Raw genomic sequence first — 20,168 nt, 5'->3', positions numbered from 1 at the left:
TTTTTTTAATGTTTCCTCTGACCCAGACAAAGGCCCCCAAAATTCTCTTCTCATGAGATAAAAGTACTGTTGTCTGAGTACCAAAGGAGTTCCTTCATAAGCTTACGTAATAATAGTTGACTATTTGTTTTCAATAGGAATATGATGAAGAATGGGCTAAGAAAATTCAGAGTGAAAAGTTTCGCTGGCATAACTCTCAGTGGCTGGAGATGGTAGAGAGTCGTCAGATGGATGAGAGTGAGCAGTACTTGTATGGTGATGATCGAATTGAGCCATACATCCATGAAGGAGATATTCTTGAAAGACCTGACCTTTTCTACAACTCAGGTAAGATGATAGCCAAAGCAAAAATAAACAATTTGTCTGTGTGCTATAACTAGGGATTTTGGTCTGCCAAACTTGCTCATTCCCAAGCTTTGTAAGCACTTCTTTTAGTATATAAATGGTCTTCTGCTAATAATTTCAGACATAACATCAGTACACACCAAGCAGACCTATTAACTGACCATTAGTTTTTTCCAATTAGTATTTGATGTGTTCTCCATAGAAAAGGCTGCAGCCAGGAATATTAATTGCTCTTAGTTTATTACTTTCTAGAATGTGTAACTTAAAATCGCATCTTCAAGATTTCTGACTTCTGTTTGAAAATGTAGTAATTGATTTTTTTCTATTCTGCATTTATTTAATATTCTGCATTTATTTAAATGTATAACTTATTAATTTATGTCTTGTTTTTCAATATATTTCATTTTAATAGTCTAATTTTGCCATGGTTTTGCTTTAGTTTTGAACTAGTAAACTCTATTTGGTGACTCTATTTGGTTGGGAAGATTTAGACACTTTATAGCAAGTTTTTGCCTTCTAAATTGGGCTGGTGTTGTCAAGGTAAAATTTAATTTTTACGTAAATCTTACATATGTTATAACCTCATTGATTTTGCCATACTGCCTTTTTCCAGGGATAAATTTGGCACAAAGATTGGTAAGTTTTAGCATATTCTAGCTTTTAATGTTACATTGTTGCCAATATTAATAGTACTTCATTGAAGTCATTTAGTTGAGGAGAAGAAGGAAAGCCTTTCTAATTAAGATCTGTAGCAGGTTGGAAATAAAAAGCATTAAGGTAATTATATCTGAATTAATGGCTTACTTTTTTTCCTGTTATGTATTTGTTCATGTGTTTTCATAATTCTTTATTGTGCAAATTGCCCACTAACACTGCATTATTTCTATTTGTGATATAGATACTTGAATCCTAGAAAACTGATACTTTACCTTGAAAATTAAATACATTTCTTCCTAACTGAATTTTACAGTATGAAATACTACTTTGTGTTTCAAACCAGATGGAATAGATCATTAATTTCAACCAACCAGAATTTCTTAGTTCAATAATGGCAAGCAGCTGTTCCTTACATGTTCAGATATTCATGAAGTAAAATATATATGATATGAATTTTTTTGTTAATAGAAATCAGAATTTCTTGGAATCAGGTTTCTTGCTTTGAAGATCGATAGCTACTTTTCAGTGTGAATCAATTACCAGTTTCCAAAACCAAATAAAATTTTAAACCACCTCAGTATTCAACTTTGTTGTTTTAATACAATTAGAATTTCAAAACAAATTTTTAAAAAGTTGTACCACATTTCCAAAATTAATTCATTTAAATTAACCTCTTAAAGTTAAAATCAAACATTTTTCTGTGAAATATTTTATAATTAATTGTACAACTTATGCTTTTGTGAGAAATCTGAATGATATATATTTTTATATGTAAAAATTTAGAAACAGCCACAGCTGATAGAAAAATAAATAAATTTAAGCATTTGAGGGGTGAAATATTATCATTGGATATCCTCATGGTTGTTGCTATTTGTTTACCTGTAGCCTGATGATATGGTAGACATTTAACAGTGGAGATTACATTGCTATGCGTTTACAGATATTGTTCTCATATCAAGCCATCTATATTTTTTTAGTTTATTAATTATTTTACCTAGTTACTTTTCTATGAATAGTTCATCGACAAAGTGAATCTCTGTGGTATCTCTTGATATGTGGCATGAAAATCTAGATAATGCCAGCCTCTTTTATTGTATGCAGTTGTATCTTCAGAAACATCAGATAAATTTGTAATACCACAGATTCATTTGAATGCTTGAGCCATCTTATTTAAGTCCCTGGGTCTCCATGAAACTTTAGGCTGCTTCAGATAACAGCAGCTTTAGTGGCTTTTCAGCCACAGAGATTAGGCTCAACAGCCTGTGATTCCCTGGGTCTCATCTGTTACCTTAAAATGAAATAGCATTTGCTTCTTCCTAGTCATTAATATGTCAAAATGTATCTGTTTCTCTTTTGCTTTTATTTTTAAAAAAGGATCTTAGTATTGTCATATGAAATAGGAAACTAGCATCTCCTTAGTTACAGTATTTTTTTCCTTAGAGTCTAAAATTATCGTGATTGTAGTCACTGATTAATTTCCTTTTCTGTCATGAAAATGATGCTGTTTGCTTTAGTACTTTTACCCACATGGGAAGTATATTATAATTTATAAAGCTGTATTGCTACTACACATTTCTAAATGACTTTTTAATTTTTTATTGTTGTTCTTCATCAACTGTAGTGAATCTTATTCTTAGTACTTAATATGTGAATATATTTCTGGAATATGAAGCTTAAAATGATCTGTTTCTATCTCAGGATCATTGTAAAACCATAGTTTTCATTTACCTGTGTGTTTTTGTGATGTGTCTTATTAAGTACAGCCAAATAAGTTATGATTTATCTACTTTAGTCATTTCTTTTTCTCATTCTCTCCATTATTGATATCTATTTTCTACCTCACAGTCACAATTTCGCTTTAAGCTAGTTCACCAAAAAGCCCAATATTATGTTTTGATTTGACTTTAAAAAATAAAGATAAAATTTATTTCAGTAACAATATATAAGAAATATTGAGTTTTTGTATTTTTTACTTTTATTTACAATAGGTATAAGCCAGTTTTTTAACTGACTTTCAGAAATCAGAAAGTTGATTAATTACCTGTGCTAACAATAAATTTGCTTTGATTTCATCCTCGTTCCGTACCCAATTTTACTCATAACTATATTTATCATCATTAGTTGGAGCACCTCAAAAAGGTGTGTTATATAACTATGATCTGAAAGGTTTCATTTAATCTAATAAACTACATACATATAATGCTCTACAGCTTACAAAGTGCTCTGGTGTGTATCATCTTGTCTGCTGTTTGTTCTCTGGTCGTTTAAATGTTACATGAAATTCCTTGGTTCCTTGTTGCTGTCTTTAAAACAATAAGGTTAGAGGAGGAGCTTGAGAAGGACATTCCTAGATTTATCTGGAGTTTGTACTCAAGAATACTGTAGATGATTCCTTTTTAGTATTTCTATAAAAGAATTAATTTTGGATGCAGAATACTGGGAAACAGTTCCAAAGAACTTGAATTGAGAGCTTGAGTTAAGGATTTAATTTAAGGTATAGTTTAACTTTTATACCTCATTCTAGTGAAGAAGATTGCTCATATATTAGAGTTGCCTAAATTTTGCCAAGCCATTAAAGGGCACTGTAGAAGCTGTAGTTTATTGAATGAATTGCAGGGCCCCAGGATTATTAAAAATTAAGTTCAGAAGTATAGATTTACACTTTTTTACTCACATAATATCAAGCTTATTATATTATTAAACTAGTTGTATTCTGGATTTATAAAACTCCTGGCTGAATCTTTAAACTCAGAAATATTTAGTTTGCTCTCTGTTTGATGGGCTCCCAGTTTGTAGTTCCCTGTATTCCATTTATTCTTTTGCTACTCATTTGTCCCTTCGAAGACAATGGGAGCTCTAAATCAAAATGAGGATGTTGAGAATTTGACAACAGTTTTTCATTTAATTTCTTCCTAATCTGGCTCACTACACTAGGTCATGTTTTATGTAATATAAACTTTTAAAATATAATTCAGGTATCTTTTTATTTTGCTGTATTTATGTCTGAAATATTTCTGAGAGTTAGAATCTTATTCTACTGGCATGCTGAATATTTTTGTGTTTATTTGCAAAGTGTGGTACACATTTTATTTTGGCATTTTACTTTGCTTTGTTCTTCTAAAAGTGGCAGATATCTTAAACCCTGATCCTCAATTATTTGGTTTTAATTTAACAGAGGAACTTGTTGATTTTTGTGATCTTAAACCTTTGTGAATTTTAGCCACACTTTTACAAAGTCTTAGATCCATATAAAATTAATTTTTTTTTTTAGCTACTTAGCTCTCAATCTATGGTGTCTTAGCATTTCCCATAATTTCATTTTTTGTAATTTTTTTGTGTTTAGCTGGTCTTTTGATTTATAGAATCTTTAACTTTTAGAGAACATAGAAACTGGACTAGATATTAGATACTTTTAAGCTACCTCTTAATTTTACTAAAGTAATAAAAAATGAATACCAAAGGTATTCATTAACAATTCAACAATTAAATAATAATACAAATCTTTAGTATATGATATAATCTCACTCATTCATTTGCCAACTCTATTACTTAATTTCACTATTCACTCGATTTTTAATACTCCTACTTCTCAAAGATTTTGGCATTTAATTCCTGTCTATCTTTTCAAGACTCAAATCAGTTACACCTCCGCCTCCCTCCCTCCTCGGGTAGGATTTTCTAACCCCTACAGAATATAATAGTCCCTCTACTTAACAGCTTTTTCTGCCTCCAGCACTCATTTGGTACATATTTCCATTCCTGCTGTATATGATTTATTAATGAAAGGTATTATTTAATCGCATCCTAAGTGTTTGTTGTATATTTCACTTATCCTAAAATTCTTGCAAACAGAAATTATGTATTATATACTAAAATATATTTGTTCTATGCAGAGGACAGCCCTGAAGCCATTACTTAGATCTTTTTTCCTCATATTCTTATTATTCTTAATTTTTTCAAAAATAGGTTATCAGGATTCTCAGATTAGAGTAAATGAGAAAATAGTATTACTCTAAAATCAGCAAGAAGTAATAATAAAGACTTAGATTTAGGGAAAGAAGCACTTTATAAGCAATGAAAAAGAACTCAAAAAGCATAGTAGTGTAGCGCCATTTAGCCTAGGTAGTCAAGTATATCTAGGGCATGACTATATAATAATTGATGTTTATAATGAAGATTGAGTCATCAAGAAGTATTTAAATTATGTTCAGTATAGTTTTTAAAAACACAGGAAACATAAAATATATTTACAAAGATTTCTGACCCAAGTTTGTGTGTGTGTTTTAAGGTTTGGCACTTAAAGTGTCAAGCATTGCTTATTTAGAAATTTACTTTTTTGAAATATCTAATTCCCTAATCATGCTATGTAGATGAAGCTGTCTGGGTATAAAATGTGGGACATATTAAAGTGTTGCTCTTTACAGACATGACGATGTTTAATGTCTCTTTGTTTTCACTCGTTCTGTTTCCTTAGCATGGGCCATCCTTACTGTCCCTCCACACCTCACCTCACCCCTTATCGTTTTTCTGTCTTCTCCGCGAGACTGTAAGCCCCTTGAAGGCAGAGATTATTTATTCATCTCTGTAATGGTAGTATAGTACTAGCGCAGTAGATGTTCAATAAATGTTCAGTTGTGTTGCTACATTGTTGTGAAAGAACATTTAAGTATGTATGATCTTCTGTTCATATTCCCGGAGAGAATAACAGGTCATGCTAACATTTTTCTTTCCAGATTAAATATACAGGTTATTTTTTGTGTTGCTTCATAGAATAGTTTCCTTGTTATTCCCTATGAATATGTTTCACTAGTTACCATTTTTCTTCTTTCTAGATGGATTAATTGCTTCTGAGGGAGCCATAAGTCCAGATTTCTTCAATGAATATCACCTTCAAAATGGAGATATAGTTGGGCAACATTCCTTTCCTGGCAGGTAAACAGTCTTCCAAGAAAAATCTAATATATGGTGTTTCTCTTGTTTTTGCAAAGCTAGAATTCTCTTCACTCCACTTTTCTCTATCTTTTTTCATTAAAGAGGAAAAAATATCCTCAATGTTTTTAAGAATATGCTTATTTGATTTTAAATTAACTTATGAAGTCACATTTTCTATGTAAAAAAAATAAAGATAACAGATCTGAAAAAAAATATATGCTTCATCACTTTGGAAAATACACGCTGTCTATTGAAATAGATAGTACTTTTGCCAAATTAATGAACCCAGATTGTTTCCTCAGTGCTTTCCAAAGCCAATAAAATATAATATAAAATAAGAACACAATATATGTATTTTAACAATTATTCAGACATCACTGTTTTAAAAAGTTTATACTTTGATTATATTAAAAACTTTTCCTCCCTGGATGGCATTCAAATAAAATATTTAAGGAAAAAAATCTGACATGCCAGCATTGTTCTACAATTATAGTAAAGTTCGGAAGATATCCCACTTCGTTACTGGTGTCATAGATTTTTAAAATCTTGCCGGAAAGTGTAAACAATATTTTCCCCTTCATGTCATTCCTGGAGGTATAATATTTTAATTTAGGCTGATTGTTGAAATTTCACATTAAACTAGTTCAATGAATATATGTAGTCTTATTTGCCCTTAAGACTATTTTTTTTTCTTTAAATTATTGATTTAATTTCTTCTTATAAAAATTCTACTTTTCATTAACAAACTATTTTCTGTTTGGAGAATATGTTTATGTATTTTTTTAAGTGAAAGAATACAGTTGTGACCAATATGTTATAACTCATAATAATCACTTGTAATAAGCCATTTTAATCCAATAATAATAATTATTGCAACCATTATTAATCATCTATTGTGCATAATCTGTTTTATAAATATTCATCATATTTATTTTAACCTGCACAGCAACATTTTAAAGCGAGTATTATTATAGCCATTTTACAAATGAAGAAATCAAGGCTCCAATAATTTAAGTAACTCACACAAGTAGGATGGTAGAGAAAAAAATTTTAACTCAGGTCTATATGTCTCCAGAGCTATGTTCTTTCCTTTGTAACGTGATGGCCTAATTTGGAAGGAAACATAGCATGCTCAGTGACATTTAAGTGGTTTTTTTACCACAACCCACATTAAGTTATACCTTTTATATTGCAACCCAGTGCACACATACATATTTGTTTATATATATGTATATACCTATACTTACATGGAAAACAAAAATTTCTGAAAATGGTAGTTACTCTTAACTGCCTGTAATGTACAATGATATATTCTGTTTTCTTCTATTTCATTTTTGAAATGCAGATTGCAACCCATATATTGATTTCACAACTCAGTGGTCGTGACTCAAAGTTTTAAAGCATGGTGGAAAAACATAAGAGTATTACATGAAATGCAATAACCTTATATGTATGTAGTTCAGTATTCTGTAGAGGACTTTAAATAAATAATAGCACTTTAGAAACAGTTTTATTGGTGTACTGGATTGTCATGGTAAGAAACTCCTTGCCTTAGGAAATAAAAGTTAAACATGGTTAAATACCAGAAAGCATATGGCTTTTGATTACTTCTGATGTTTCTGTCTATATTAGCTATAATTATTTAAATAGAGGCTCTGTTTAATCATTATAACTAGTACACTCCATCATGTGACAATTCACTGTGCAAATGTTTTCTGAAACATAACTGGAAAAGGAAGAAATGACTTGGGTATATAATCCTAGTATTTATGTTAAAGATTTTGCTGATAGCATTTATAAGATTAATTATTCTGTCATTTATGTTTCACTATGAACAAAACATTATTTTTGTATCTCCTTCAGATTCTGCAAATCTAAAGAAAGCAGACTGATACTAATCATGCATTACCTATTTAAGAAAGACTTGCTTTCATTTTTTTAATATAATTATGTGATTTTTAAGAACCTGAACATTTTCATTAAAATTGAAGATACAAAACAAATTTATGAGCTCAATTCAGCACAATCTCTCATTTCTGATTTTCAAAAATGGTCATTTTATAAAACCAAAAAAATGTTTTGAGAGATGGCTATACTCAGTGACTAAATTATGCACTGTGTCCAAAGATTTCAGCATTTTATTCCTCAGTTCTGTGAATAACTTTTTAAAATGACTTTAGGAAAATCCTCTTACCTTTGTACCTTCAGTTCCTTTTTAGGGTAAAAATATTTAAGTAGCTTCTTTTACATCATAAAAGACACATCACAGTAATGTGTCTCTGGCTTAAAGGATTAGTTAATAGAACTTACTATACACTATTTTTCAAATTAAGAGAGTGAGATACTTCTTTATTATAATCATTTTGATTTGAGAATTATTTGCCCTTTAAAAAGAACTTCCCCTAAGAAAGTTGTCTTTCATCTCTTGTCTTTTGTAATTTTTCAGACCTTAAATCATGTAACTGTATTATTTTCTCTTTTTATTTCCAAAAGAAATAATTTACAATCAATTCCCTCAGTTGTTTTTGTAGGTAATAGATCAAGTAAAAAGGGACTTTAACTTGTATCAGCAGAGATATAGAATAAGTGTATAGTATAGCCAAAAACTTGGTTATTCTTTGCTACATTCTCTTTTATTGACTTACTCTGGAATCATTTACTCTTTCTTTTATTCAGTCATTTTTGGTTGGTTAGGATTCCCTTTTAATAGGATTTCTGTGCTCTTCTTTGATAGTAACAAACCATGGATCTTGACTTTGGTTTATTTTTTAATTCTGCAAGGATTGAAGTATTTTAAATTGCTACATAATTATTCACATGTTTTGGCATGATCATTTTGCTGCGTAATATCCCAGATGTGAAATTTTAAACTAATGGCTACCTTTCAGCTTCAGATATCCAGTAGGTAAATTTAAAGCCTATTAGATCAAATAACAATAACTTAAAATACTACTTGTAAAATTTTTCATTTTAACTGATTTTCAGCAAAATAGGAATTTTTTTGAGAAATGTAAACAGGAGGTGGTGAACTCTTATTCGTCTACACTGTGAAGATGAGAATAAGCAGACTTAATGGACAACATGAAGAATTTGGGTTAACTATGAAAGAATGATATCTTGATAGAATTTTGAATATTGAAAAAGCTGATTCTTTAAATACTTTTAAAGAAAGGAAATGTTATCTATTTTGGGGTTTTTTTCCCCTTTAAATCAGGGAAATTGTCCAGATGACTTAAAAATTCTCTCCCTGTTCTTTATCATATGTGTTTGATAAATAAGCACTGTCAAGTTATCTGGAAGAAGAAGAAAAATAATTCATGTATAAAATGTGAATTTTTATCTTTACCATTGTTTTTAATGATTTGAGAATATGACAGTGCTAAGTGGCATGCTCTTCAGCCAGTACTCATGGCTTTTCAATCTTTGTGGGTTTTTTAACATATCAGTTTCAGTGAGTTCAGGTAAAGTAGATGATCCCAAGTTCCTGCAAGGTAGAGAATAAATTTCTAATTTGTATGATAAGAGTTTTTCTTTCCAATTGTTCAAAGAAAAGTTCTTTACTTTCTTCCTAAAATGACAAAGGTTAGTAATAGGACAAATCTGTTAAAATGGGGGAAACTAAGCCAGATTTAGAGAATTGTTTAAACAGTTCAAATTGGTATTTTTCTTAAAATCCAAGTCAGGGGGTCCTTCTTAATCTAAAGCCTGCATTTTTGTAATATAGCAAGGCAGTTTAATTGGAAACAGTGAAAACTGTTAAACTCATCTATCCTATTCTACAAGGGAGACTTGGATGTTTGATAAAATAGATACTGGCAGTTGGACAGCCAATCCTGGGTTTTAGACATGTGTCACTATCAGTTTGAACCTCTTGGCGCCAGAATTTCCCGACATTTGGAGGTAATGCAAAATACATTAGGGGCTCCAAGGCATTAGCTAGAGAGTTGCCAATCCCAGAGGGTCAGATGTAAATCTTCCCCTCCCAAAATGTGAACTGGTGTTAGAAAGTAAAGGGTTACTTGCTATTGAAGCTAATTAAAAATAATAGGAGTAAGACTAGCTTTTTTTCCCCTTATATACCATGTATCCACACCATATTTTTGGACCGTTTTTTAATTATAACTCTTACTTTTCACGACTAACCAGAACCTCATGTTGAGTGTTTTTAAACTGCTTCCAGCTTTTACAAATCAGTTTTTGTTGCAGTAAAAATGGTCCATTTTTCTTTTATAGGAATCCAATTTTCATAAACGGGGAAAAAAATTGCAGAGACTGCTTAGGTTTCCTTGGGGCTTTGAAAAATATTTTTCAGAAGGCCTGGAGTTCTTCTTTGTGGTTGGCACAGTGATGTCATTTACTGACCATTTCACTAGAGTCAAAGATGAACTAGATGAGTGTATTGTCTGAGCCATCTGATTCTTAACACTTTCATTTTCTGTGTGTGTATTATATAGCCTGCCCCTTTTTTTTTCTTTCTTAGAATACGTTGGCACTAACTTTCCTGTGCAACACAAATATGTTATACATACAAAATATATACCTGTTATTTTATTCTTTCTAATTTATTTTTTTCAAACATTAAATGACAGTTGAAATATTAGCCACACTTTTAAAAACCGTACTGAATAGAACTAACAAATTATTTCCTTAATGTATAAGAAATAATCTTTTATCCAAATTTTTAAATGTATAATTTTTCCTAAGACAAATGTGTAAATTTTCCTAAGAGTTCCTAAGGACTCTACAGTAAAAATTAGACTTATTTCTTTAGGTGTAAGACTACTTGAATGATATTCAGCTATTTAGTTTACTCAGGTTTTTTCACTTGAGAAAAGCAACCTCAAAATTGTATATATTACCTATCTAAAAGGTACTGTGTGGTGTTTACAAAACTACATATTATTCCTAGAACTATGTATTATGATATTATTTCAAAGCAGTTATTCAAAGGAGAAAACAAATTATTGTCTGTTACCACCCTTAATTGGGCTGTTCAATCAATTCTTTCATTTTGATTTGATATAAAATCCCTTCTTTGATAAGTCCTTTATCAATTTTTAATTGATAACCCAAACTCTTCCATTTCTTCTAATAGTTTAAGTTTTAGTGACCTTCATTACTGTGGCAGTAGTATAGAAATTATATGGAAGGATCAAATGAAAGTGAAAAGAATCTCCTAGAAACATTTCCTTTGATAGACATTGAGACCAAACATATGTTCAGCAGCACTGTAAGAACTATATGAATTGGTAAATACTTATGAAATCTTTTAAAGATAATCATTAACTAAAACTGCTCTATTTAGTATTATAGAATTTTTATCAAAAATGAGGATAGCTGTATTGTTATTTATTAATTTCTTTTCCTATTACTTTTTCTCAGCAGAGAGCATGCTTCATGAAGCCTTTAAAAATACTCCTGACCTTAGTAATTTTTCCAGACACAGTGGTTACAAAATAAAGCAGCCAGATTCCATTTTTGCCTATCAATTGCCAAAGATTTTTTAATGATAATACCCACACATAGGAGCAAAGAGGTACTCTGATACACCTCTTATGGGAATTTAAATGGATAAAACCTTTGTGGAATGTATTTGGTAATAGAGAACAGCAGCCTTAAATTGTTCGCTTCCTTTGACTCTGTAACTTTATTTCTAAGAATTTATCCTTATGAAGTAATCAGAGATAAAGACTGGATAAATTATCTAAATAAAATAAATGGTTGTGTGTCAAAGAAAGTAGATACACTGAGTATAGTGAGGTACACTTATCTAATTGTAGAATAAACATTTTCAGCACCTACTTTTGTGCCACATGATTTTGTCCACTTATTAGATTATATTACACTGATGTTCTGATTTAAGTAAATATAAAAGTCAAAATAGGTAAAAGTAGAAACACTTAGCAATAGATACTCACTTTACATAAAATTATTCACTTTTTAAAGAATTTACCACAGAGACCTTTTAATTTGCTTCTTCCTTGTTGAAAATTCTTTTTTGATAAAAATGTTATTCACCTATGATGTTTTGATAGCATAAAATTGAGTATACCACTGCTGCATCTTTAATTCTAGTAATGAAAATTGACAGTATGTTTGGAATATTTGGTCATTCTATTTATATTCATTTGCATGTATTAAAACATTATGACAACAGATTTTTGATTTAATCTTAATATGTAAATATATTTTCATTTTAAGACAAGCATATTATTAAACAATGTATAGTATTAAAAAACAAAAACTTAACTGAATGCTTTGTAGGTGCAAGGCACTGTTATACATTTAATTTACTCTTTGTTCTTGATGTGCACATTTGCATAGGTCCCTAATACTTGTTCTTAGCTCTCTCTAGGTTGAAATAGCATCTCAGTTTAAATGGAATTTTCTTAAATCATAATTAAAACACATACAGTAGAACTTACTTATGTAAACAACAGGGTTGGGTAACAAGACAATATCCTGTTCCCTTTTAAAAGCTGCTTTGTTTCACAATATATGATTTGATCTAAAAATATCCAGATGTGTGCAAGTTTTTATTATAGTTATATTCAATGTCATATAAATGACATTCTTTTCAATATATGTAAACATGTATTTTAAGCTCAGTAATAAGAGCTATACCTAGGTATAACCAATAGAAATAATTTTAAGTTCTTCCCACCTTCATCAATATTAACCAGTCAGAAATGTATGGTAAAATTTCTTAAAATGAATAAAACCATTCATAAAAAATAATACTATATGACAGGTAAAATTATATCTAAGGTAATGAAGTGGTCATTTTACTCTTAAACTTGTGGGATGGTGAAAACAGGAGAACAAGAGTAGCAATAGCTGTGTAACACAGTTCTGATGAGAAAATCAAACCAAATGCAAATAAATGGTTTTTATGCTGTGAGACTCTTGCTGTAACACAGTCTTTACATTAAATCACATTTTTCTTTCTAAATACTCCCATAGCAATTCTGCCAGTTATTTTTTTTTATTTCAGAAGATGGAATGTCTTAAGAGCCTTCTAAAAGTTTCAAAGAATAAAACGTGTAAGGCGTTTTTTTGTCTAAGTATACAAAGACTAATAACTTGCATTTAGCTATCATATCGTCATGTATCTCCCTTGATCATCAAGTTTGTGAGGTAGATAGGGCAAACAGTAGTATTCAGTAGTATTGTCCCTATTTTAACAAATGTAGAAATTAAGACTCAGAGATTTTTAAGGTACTAGCCCCAAACCAGATAGCTAATAAATAGTGAAGCCTTTAAGCTTGCTAAGAGCCAGCACTCTTACTATTACACCACTACTGCCTTCAAATGGCAAGCAGATATATTAGTCTAACAGTGGACTGTGCTGTAGCAAATTTTAGAATGAATGTTATTAAAATTCAGAGGAAGTGTGTAGGTTTTGTTTTTACAATAAAACATATTGTTTACCTATTTTGCTTTAATACATTTGACATGGTTTACTGCAAATTGGTGCCTCAGATTGCTTGGAGGCAAGTTGCTAAAAATTTATTAACACATTAAGTAATTAGTTCACTAGTATTAAATTCTCTTAAGTAGTTAGATCACTAAGTTCTCAACAGATTAATCTAATTGTATAAAAAATCACGATGAAATGAGTGGGATAATCTCAGTCCAGAAGGGTTAATGGTCTCATGCAAATCATTTATTTAGCTAATTAACCAATGTAAATGTTTATATACATGATGCTATTGTTTTATGCCTATAAATTAATCCTCGTACATTAGTCTTAATTGTCTTATTTATTTAGACTTTTTATAGAGACAACTGCTTTCTAGCCTTGAAAAGGCAAGGAAATTTGTTTCCACTGCTTAGACACTAATGATTTGCATTTCCCAAGGAGAATTGAATTAGGTTTTATTACTAAATTGGGCCTATAACTTTTAAGGCCAGATTTTATTAGATTATCACACATCAGCATTAGCAAATTGTAAACTTTACTGAAATGTAGAAATACAAGCCAAAAATCAAGGCTTAGAATCCTAGAAACTTGGGAAGATGTTTTCTCCTAGAGAATTTATACTCCTGACTTGAAAAAATATTTTATTTTATTTTATTTTTTTTCTGGTTTTTTTTTTTTTTAATTTTTTGTTTATCGCAGTAACATTGGTTTATAACATTGTGTAAATTTCAGGTGTACATCATTATACTTCTATTTCTGCATAGATTACATCATGTTCACCACCCGAATACTTATTACAACCCATCACCACACACATGTGCCGAATTATGATTTACTTTCATTTGGAAATTTAGAAGCAAGAGAAGAAGTTGGCGACAGAACTGCCCTCGTTAAGTTCGTGTTAATTTTCAATCTGGTGACCTGAGCAAAGTTTTGGGTGTTAGCTTATGTAAAGTCCAAAGATGCTCCCAAAGAAAACCAAATTATTGTCACTTTATTAGGACTTTCATTTAGGAGAAGAAATTCAGTGTAACTCACTCTACAAATAAAAAAAAAGTAATCTCAATGTGACTAGATCCTATAAAAATGTTAGCACATCAATTATGGTGTAGCTTTGTACTACAAGAAATGACATGGGAGTTAATCCAATCATGCCTGAGAAGTTAATTATATCACCACCATTTAAGAGTGATTATCTAGTGTTAAAATTCATACATTTTTTATATGTATTAATAGCATTTTGTTGACTATACAGATATATAAAAATTAGTTGTAAATTTAAATGGAAAGAAAATAGAAAGTCCTTAAGCAATGACTGCTTTTATGACATATTTAACCTATGAAATACTCTTATTTTCAAAAAAATTATGAAATTTTTTTAAGGGAGTAGGATGCAAATTACCATTATAAAGGCTTGCTTATTCATAGTCTAATGAGAAGAACAAAACTGTAGGTAATTTGGTTGATAAGCACCACCACCCCCTCCAAAAAAATAAAAGGAAGGAAAACAGAGCATGTCATCTTGTATTTTCTTTTAGTCTGGATTCAGTGATCCTGAGCTTACTCCTAAACTCAGGGATATTTTCTAATTTAAGGTTGATTTATTCTAGCCCATCTGTGTTTTGATTGATTTAACAATGTGATTTAAGTATTTATGAACAATTGTTAAAAATTCCTTATATTAGAAATGTTAAACCAAATATTTTTTCTTAAATATGTTTAAAAAAAACAAATGAAACCTAGAGCCTATAGGTTTTTAAGTGTAATATTAATTAATTCCCATATTCTCCATATTGCCTGTAGTCCTTCCAGATGTGCTATTACAAATAGCTCACCCCTCAGATACAAGCCATGTGGGCTCTGTAAATGATTTGCACTTATTCTGAATAGGAGTTGTACAGATTGCAGATGAATTATTAAAGTAAATGTATCTTGCCAAATCTAAGAGCAAAATATTAAACTGAACTAAATGAGAAAGGAATGTGCAAATGAAGACCTGCCTGCTTTAATAAGTTTAGTGGTTACCTTCTCAGTTTCAACCAAAAGAAGAGTTTTTTTGTTGTTGTTATTGTGTTTAAAAAAAAAAAAAAGTCTATAAAACTGCTTACAGAAGTATCTAAGACAAAAACAAGGAAATATAATGTTCTAAACTCAGCCAGTCCAAACCACTTGAGCTGCTATGACAGCTCATAAAACTGAGAGTAGTTTTTAACTGGGCTCTGTTTTACATTGCCAAAGTGAATTTTCCTTGCAGGAAGTAGCCAGAGGGTTTATTTAGTTTCCAGTCCATGGCTTTGATCTTTCTGTACTGTCACATCTCAGGTTACATAGCCCTTTTTCACTGCAGTAAATCTGCAACAGTTAATGAGAATAAAATTTCCTCCTCCTTACTGATCGCATGCTGTTAAATGCCAAACCAGAGCCAACTGCATATTTGCAGAATTTCAACTAGATGTATGAAAACAGTGCAATCAGTTTAATCTTGTTGCCTTTGTAATTCATTTTATTGGGCTTTCTTCCTTTTTTAAGTGACCTACTTTATCAACTAAGTGGTTGCAAGGCTAAACCTGGGAGAAAGATTTAGAATGTTAATAAACTGAGAGGAGAAAGGTGTGCATGGGTTGAGGAGGTCGGGTAAGGGGGTGGGTGCACATGTATGTATACTACCATTAAGATTCAAATGGGATCTACTTTAATGTTTTTGAAAGACCAAGCCTTTCTTTCCCTGCAAATAATATAGGCTAGTTTGTTATTTCTTTGATTATATTGTATGTTCAGTTTCAACATAAATTTGTACTTAATGGGTTTATTTAATAAGTCAGAACATTATTTTTCACTTTTGATTAGAAAAGTTTCCATAGTATTTAATGGAATTTAAAGGATTTCAAAAAACTTGATCTCTACATTATAAGAGCTATTCTTAAAGTAAAAATAACATTTTTATAAGCATCCACTGAACCATCTTATCTAATGGGTCCTTACACATATTGGAAGTATTATAAATATCTTTTGAATAAATCAATGGAAATTCAAAATCACATTTAAGCAACCTAAATTTTGTACATTATTAAATATATGCATCTTCATACTGAAGTACAATAAAATCTCATATTTTTTTATTTTCTTTTTTTGCTACAATGAAACCTGTCAGTTGAGGCATTAATTATTTGATTCAGTTAATATATGTTGTTAAACTTATTTTTCACTTATACCTCTTATCTTTTCTACTGTCTTATTTTGTGGTTGGCAACTGGAACTTATCTCTGTCAAGAAATTCACATGTAGAAGGCCATTTTAGATGATAGCCATTGATAAATATTTTTAATGTTAAATGTTTTATATCGTATTTACATATATAAATATGAAATATTATAAAATAAAATACATAAAAGAAAAAAATCAGCTGCTAGTTTCTCACCATTAAAATCAGTTACGGATTCTTATAGCCCTGTTTTCACAGAATAAATAATTTCTATTCTCATAAAAATCAAAATGGTGGCATAAATCAACAGTGTATAATACCCATTCATTGATTTAGATAACTATCATAAAAACAATTATTAAAAAGGTGTTGAAGAGCCAGCCCTGATGGTCTAGTGGTTAAAGTTCAGGTTCTCACCACTTTGGCGGCCTGGATTCATTTCCTGGTCACTGAACCACACCACCCATCTGTCAGTTGCCATGCTGTGGCAGCAACTCACATAGAAGAAGTAGAAGGACTTACAACTAGGATATACAACTGTGCACTGCAGCTTTGGGCAGAAAAAAAAAATGTGTTGAAACTCAGAATAATATTTCTAATATTTCTAAATTGGGGGTAGTAAAGTCATATTTCTTGATAAAACAGAGGACCCACTTTTGGGAAAGTACCAGTTGTTAGTTACCTCAACAAGAAAGAAGGTTAAGAAAAGAGTGGTTTGAAAATTTTAAAGGAGAGAGAGGTGCAGCACTACTCTAGGCCTGTTCAGGTGTTAGATACAATGTAGAAATATTGAACTTCAAAAGTGTAGCTTGTACTCTAGAATTATTGGGTCTTCAAATAAGCCTATGTGTACTTAATCTATGTGTACTTAAACTGTAATATTATAGTTTGCATATGGAAAAAAATGGTGGAGGCTAAAAAAGAATTTTAGACACTCTATCTAGGGGGGCCTGCTCTGTAGTTTGCTTCTTTGTTTTTCTGCAACTATAAATCTGCATCAGACCATTAGTCCATAATCCATCCAAAATTCTGGATTAGAAAATTTCTGCACAAAATAAACATTATTTTTTTAAAGTTTTTGTTGCTCTTATTCTTTAAAAAAGATATATTAAAAGTGAAACTGCTTGAAACAGTTTGTTTCTGGAACATGAACAGTCCAGTCCAGTTTTAAATGAAATTACTGGAAAGGAATAGAAACAATGCAGGCTTCAATGCCATACAGACTTAATCTTTATTCTAATTGTATTATTTGAAATGATATTCTCTAAAATGGTTTCAAATCTGCCTACAGTCTGAGATACGTTGATTAATAATAATGATGGCATGTATTGAAATATACTTACTCAGTGCTAGGCAGTATGCTCATTGCTGTTTATCATATCTCTTATCTAGTTTAATCTTCACAACAGCTCAGGGAAGGAGATATTATTATTAAATAAACTGAAGCTTTTTGCCCAAGGTTATCTGTCCACCACTCAATCTCTACTCATATTTTTACCCACCTTTCTTTCTTCCCTTCTGTTACAATGAAGGAATTGCCCTGTTTTTCTAAAGTCTAATCAGTCCATTTTGCTCTGAACCTCATCCTTTCTTGCCTTCTCACGGACTTTTTTCATGTCATCATTCTTTTCCCTTCTACTAGATCATTCCTATCAGAATATAAACATAGGGGCTGGCCCGGTGGCGTAGCAGTTAAGTGCACGCGCTCCACTGCAGCGGCCCAGGGTTCTGATCCCTGGCGTGCATAGATGCACCGCTTGTCAAGCCATGCCGCAGCAGGCATCCCATATAAAGTAGAGAAGATGGACACGGATGTTAGCCCAGGGCCGATCTTCCTCAGCAAAAAAGGAGGATTGGCAATGGATGTTAGCTCAGGGCTAATCTTCCTCACACACACACAAAAAAAGAATATAAACATAGTCTGGTATCTCCAAAGATAAACTCTCTTTGGCCTACTTCATAATCCAACTACTGCCCATTTCTCACTTCCCTTCCTACAGTACTTCTCACAAGACTCTCATTCACTCTCCAGTTTCTTCAGTCTTATCAAAATCACCAGTAATCTTCACATTGCCAAACCCAATGGCCCGTTCTCATCTTTACCTCCCAGCAGTGTTGACACAGATGTCCCGGCCCTGCTTTTTGAAACTCCCTTCTTTCAGCTCTATCTTCAAGATACCCCATTTTTCTGATTTTTCTCTTAAGCGTTTCTTCATTCCTTCCCACTGTTGTCTGCTGGATATTCCTCCTCCTTTTCACCTTTAAATGCTGCTTACTTCAGGGCTTTGGCCCTGTTCTCTATCCATACCATTTTGGGGAGCCCTCTTCTCTAACTACACCTACCACCTAGAGGATTTCATCCAGATCTCATGGCTTTAAATACTATTTATAAGCTTATATTTCATATGAGACCTCTCCTCTGAGCACCAGCAGCCTTAGTCCTCTCACTATTTAACATATCCAACTGAATGTTAAATAAAATCATCGAACTTAACTTTTGATTTCCCACATGCAAACAGGTTCCTCCCTAATCTTCCATCTTAAAAATGTCATCATCATCCAGTAGTTCAAGCCATAAATTTTGGAGTCTTCCTTGGTTGGAGTCTCCCTTTTCCTCACTGTTACCACTCTCCCCAGTGCAAACCATCTGCAAGTCCTGTTGTTTTCATTTCTAGACTATGGCTCAAATTTAGCTGTTTCTTTCCGTTTCCACTGTTAGTACCCTAGTCCAAGCCACCATCATCTGTCATGTGAACCATTCAGTAGCCTTCTAATTAATTGCCCTGCTTCTACGCTTAACGTCCCTTGCAATCAGCTTTTTTCACAGTAACCATCATGATCTTTTTAAAGTGTAAAACAGATCATGTCTCCTCCCTGCCTTCAGTGGCTTCCCATGCTCCTATAATAAAATATAAATTCCTTACCATGGCCTATAAAGTTCTGCATTACCTGACACTTATCTACTTCTCCAGCCTCAATTCCTACAAATGTCCCAAATGCTTACTAATTCCACCCACTTTGGGCTGCCTTCTGTTCCTCAGACACACACAGAGATCTTTCTCACTTCAGCACCTTAGTATTTAAGTTGTATATTCTTCTCCTGACTTTTTGAGTAACTGGCTCGTTCTTATCTTTCAAGTCTCAGCTCAACTATTACTTCCTTAGACAGTCTTTTCCTGACAAAAGTGTCAAAGAAGCTCCTTCTCTCCCATCCTCTAGTTACTGTCCTTTTTCGCACTCTAATCATTTATTTTTGGGTTCATTTGTTTATGTACCTCCTTCCAAAGAATATAGTCTCCAGAAGAGTAAGAACTTTGACTGTCTTGTTCAAAATTATCTACAGTGCCTGGCACACACTCGGTTCTCAATAGATGTTTGTATAATAAATTAGTTATAATGGTCAGATCCAGTATTGAAATACATATATGGCTCACTCCATTTTCCATGCTGTATTTTATTTTCATTTTTAACAGTCTTAATTTTATATTTAATATTTACTATTTCAGTATCATCCTTCTGACTATGCAGTGCATAGTAATTTTTAAATACATAATCTATATATCTATATATAGTATTATGTGCTTGTATTATAAAATTGTTGGTAGGAAC

At 31.5% G+C, this 20,168-nt stretch overlaps 1 protein-coding gene across 2 annotated transcripts in view; it reads left to right on the top strand.

Moving 5' to 3' along the window:
• KIFAP3 (kinesin associated protein 3) overlaps positions 1-20,168 on the top strand; it is a 165,755-nt gene that overhangs the window by 130,449 nt on the left and 15,138 nt on the right. For both annotated transcript variants that reach the window (XM_004425053.2, XM_087437843.1), the window contains exons 18-19: positions 138-327; positions 5,835-5,934. In XM_004425053.2, the coding sequence (XP_004425110.1) occupies positions 138-327; positions 5,835-5,934 (290 nt within the window). The remainder of the gene's footprint in view (positions 1-137; positions 328-5,834; positions 5,935-20,168) is intronic.

This window comes from Ceratotherium simum, chromosome 2 (assembly GCF_057802395.1).
Source record: "Ceratotherium simum simum isolate JZ-2026a chromosome 2, ASM5780239v1, whole genome shotgun sequence".
NCBI classification, from domain to species: Eukaryota; Metazoa; Chordata; class Mammalia; order Perissodactyla; family Rhinocerotidae; genus Ceratotherium; species Ceratotherium simum.
The sequence above is the reverse complement of the archived record's forward strand: the minus strand, read 5'-3'. Positions and strand labels throughout refer to the sequence as shown.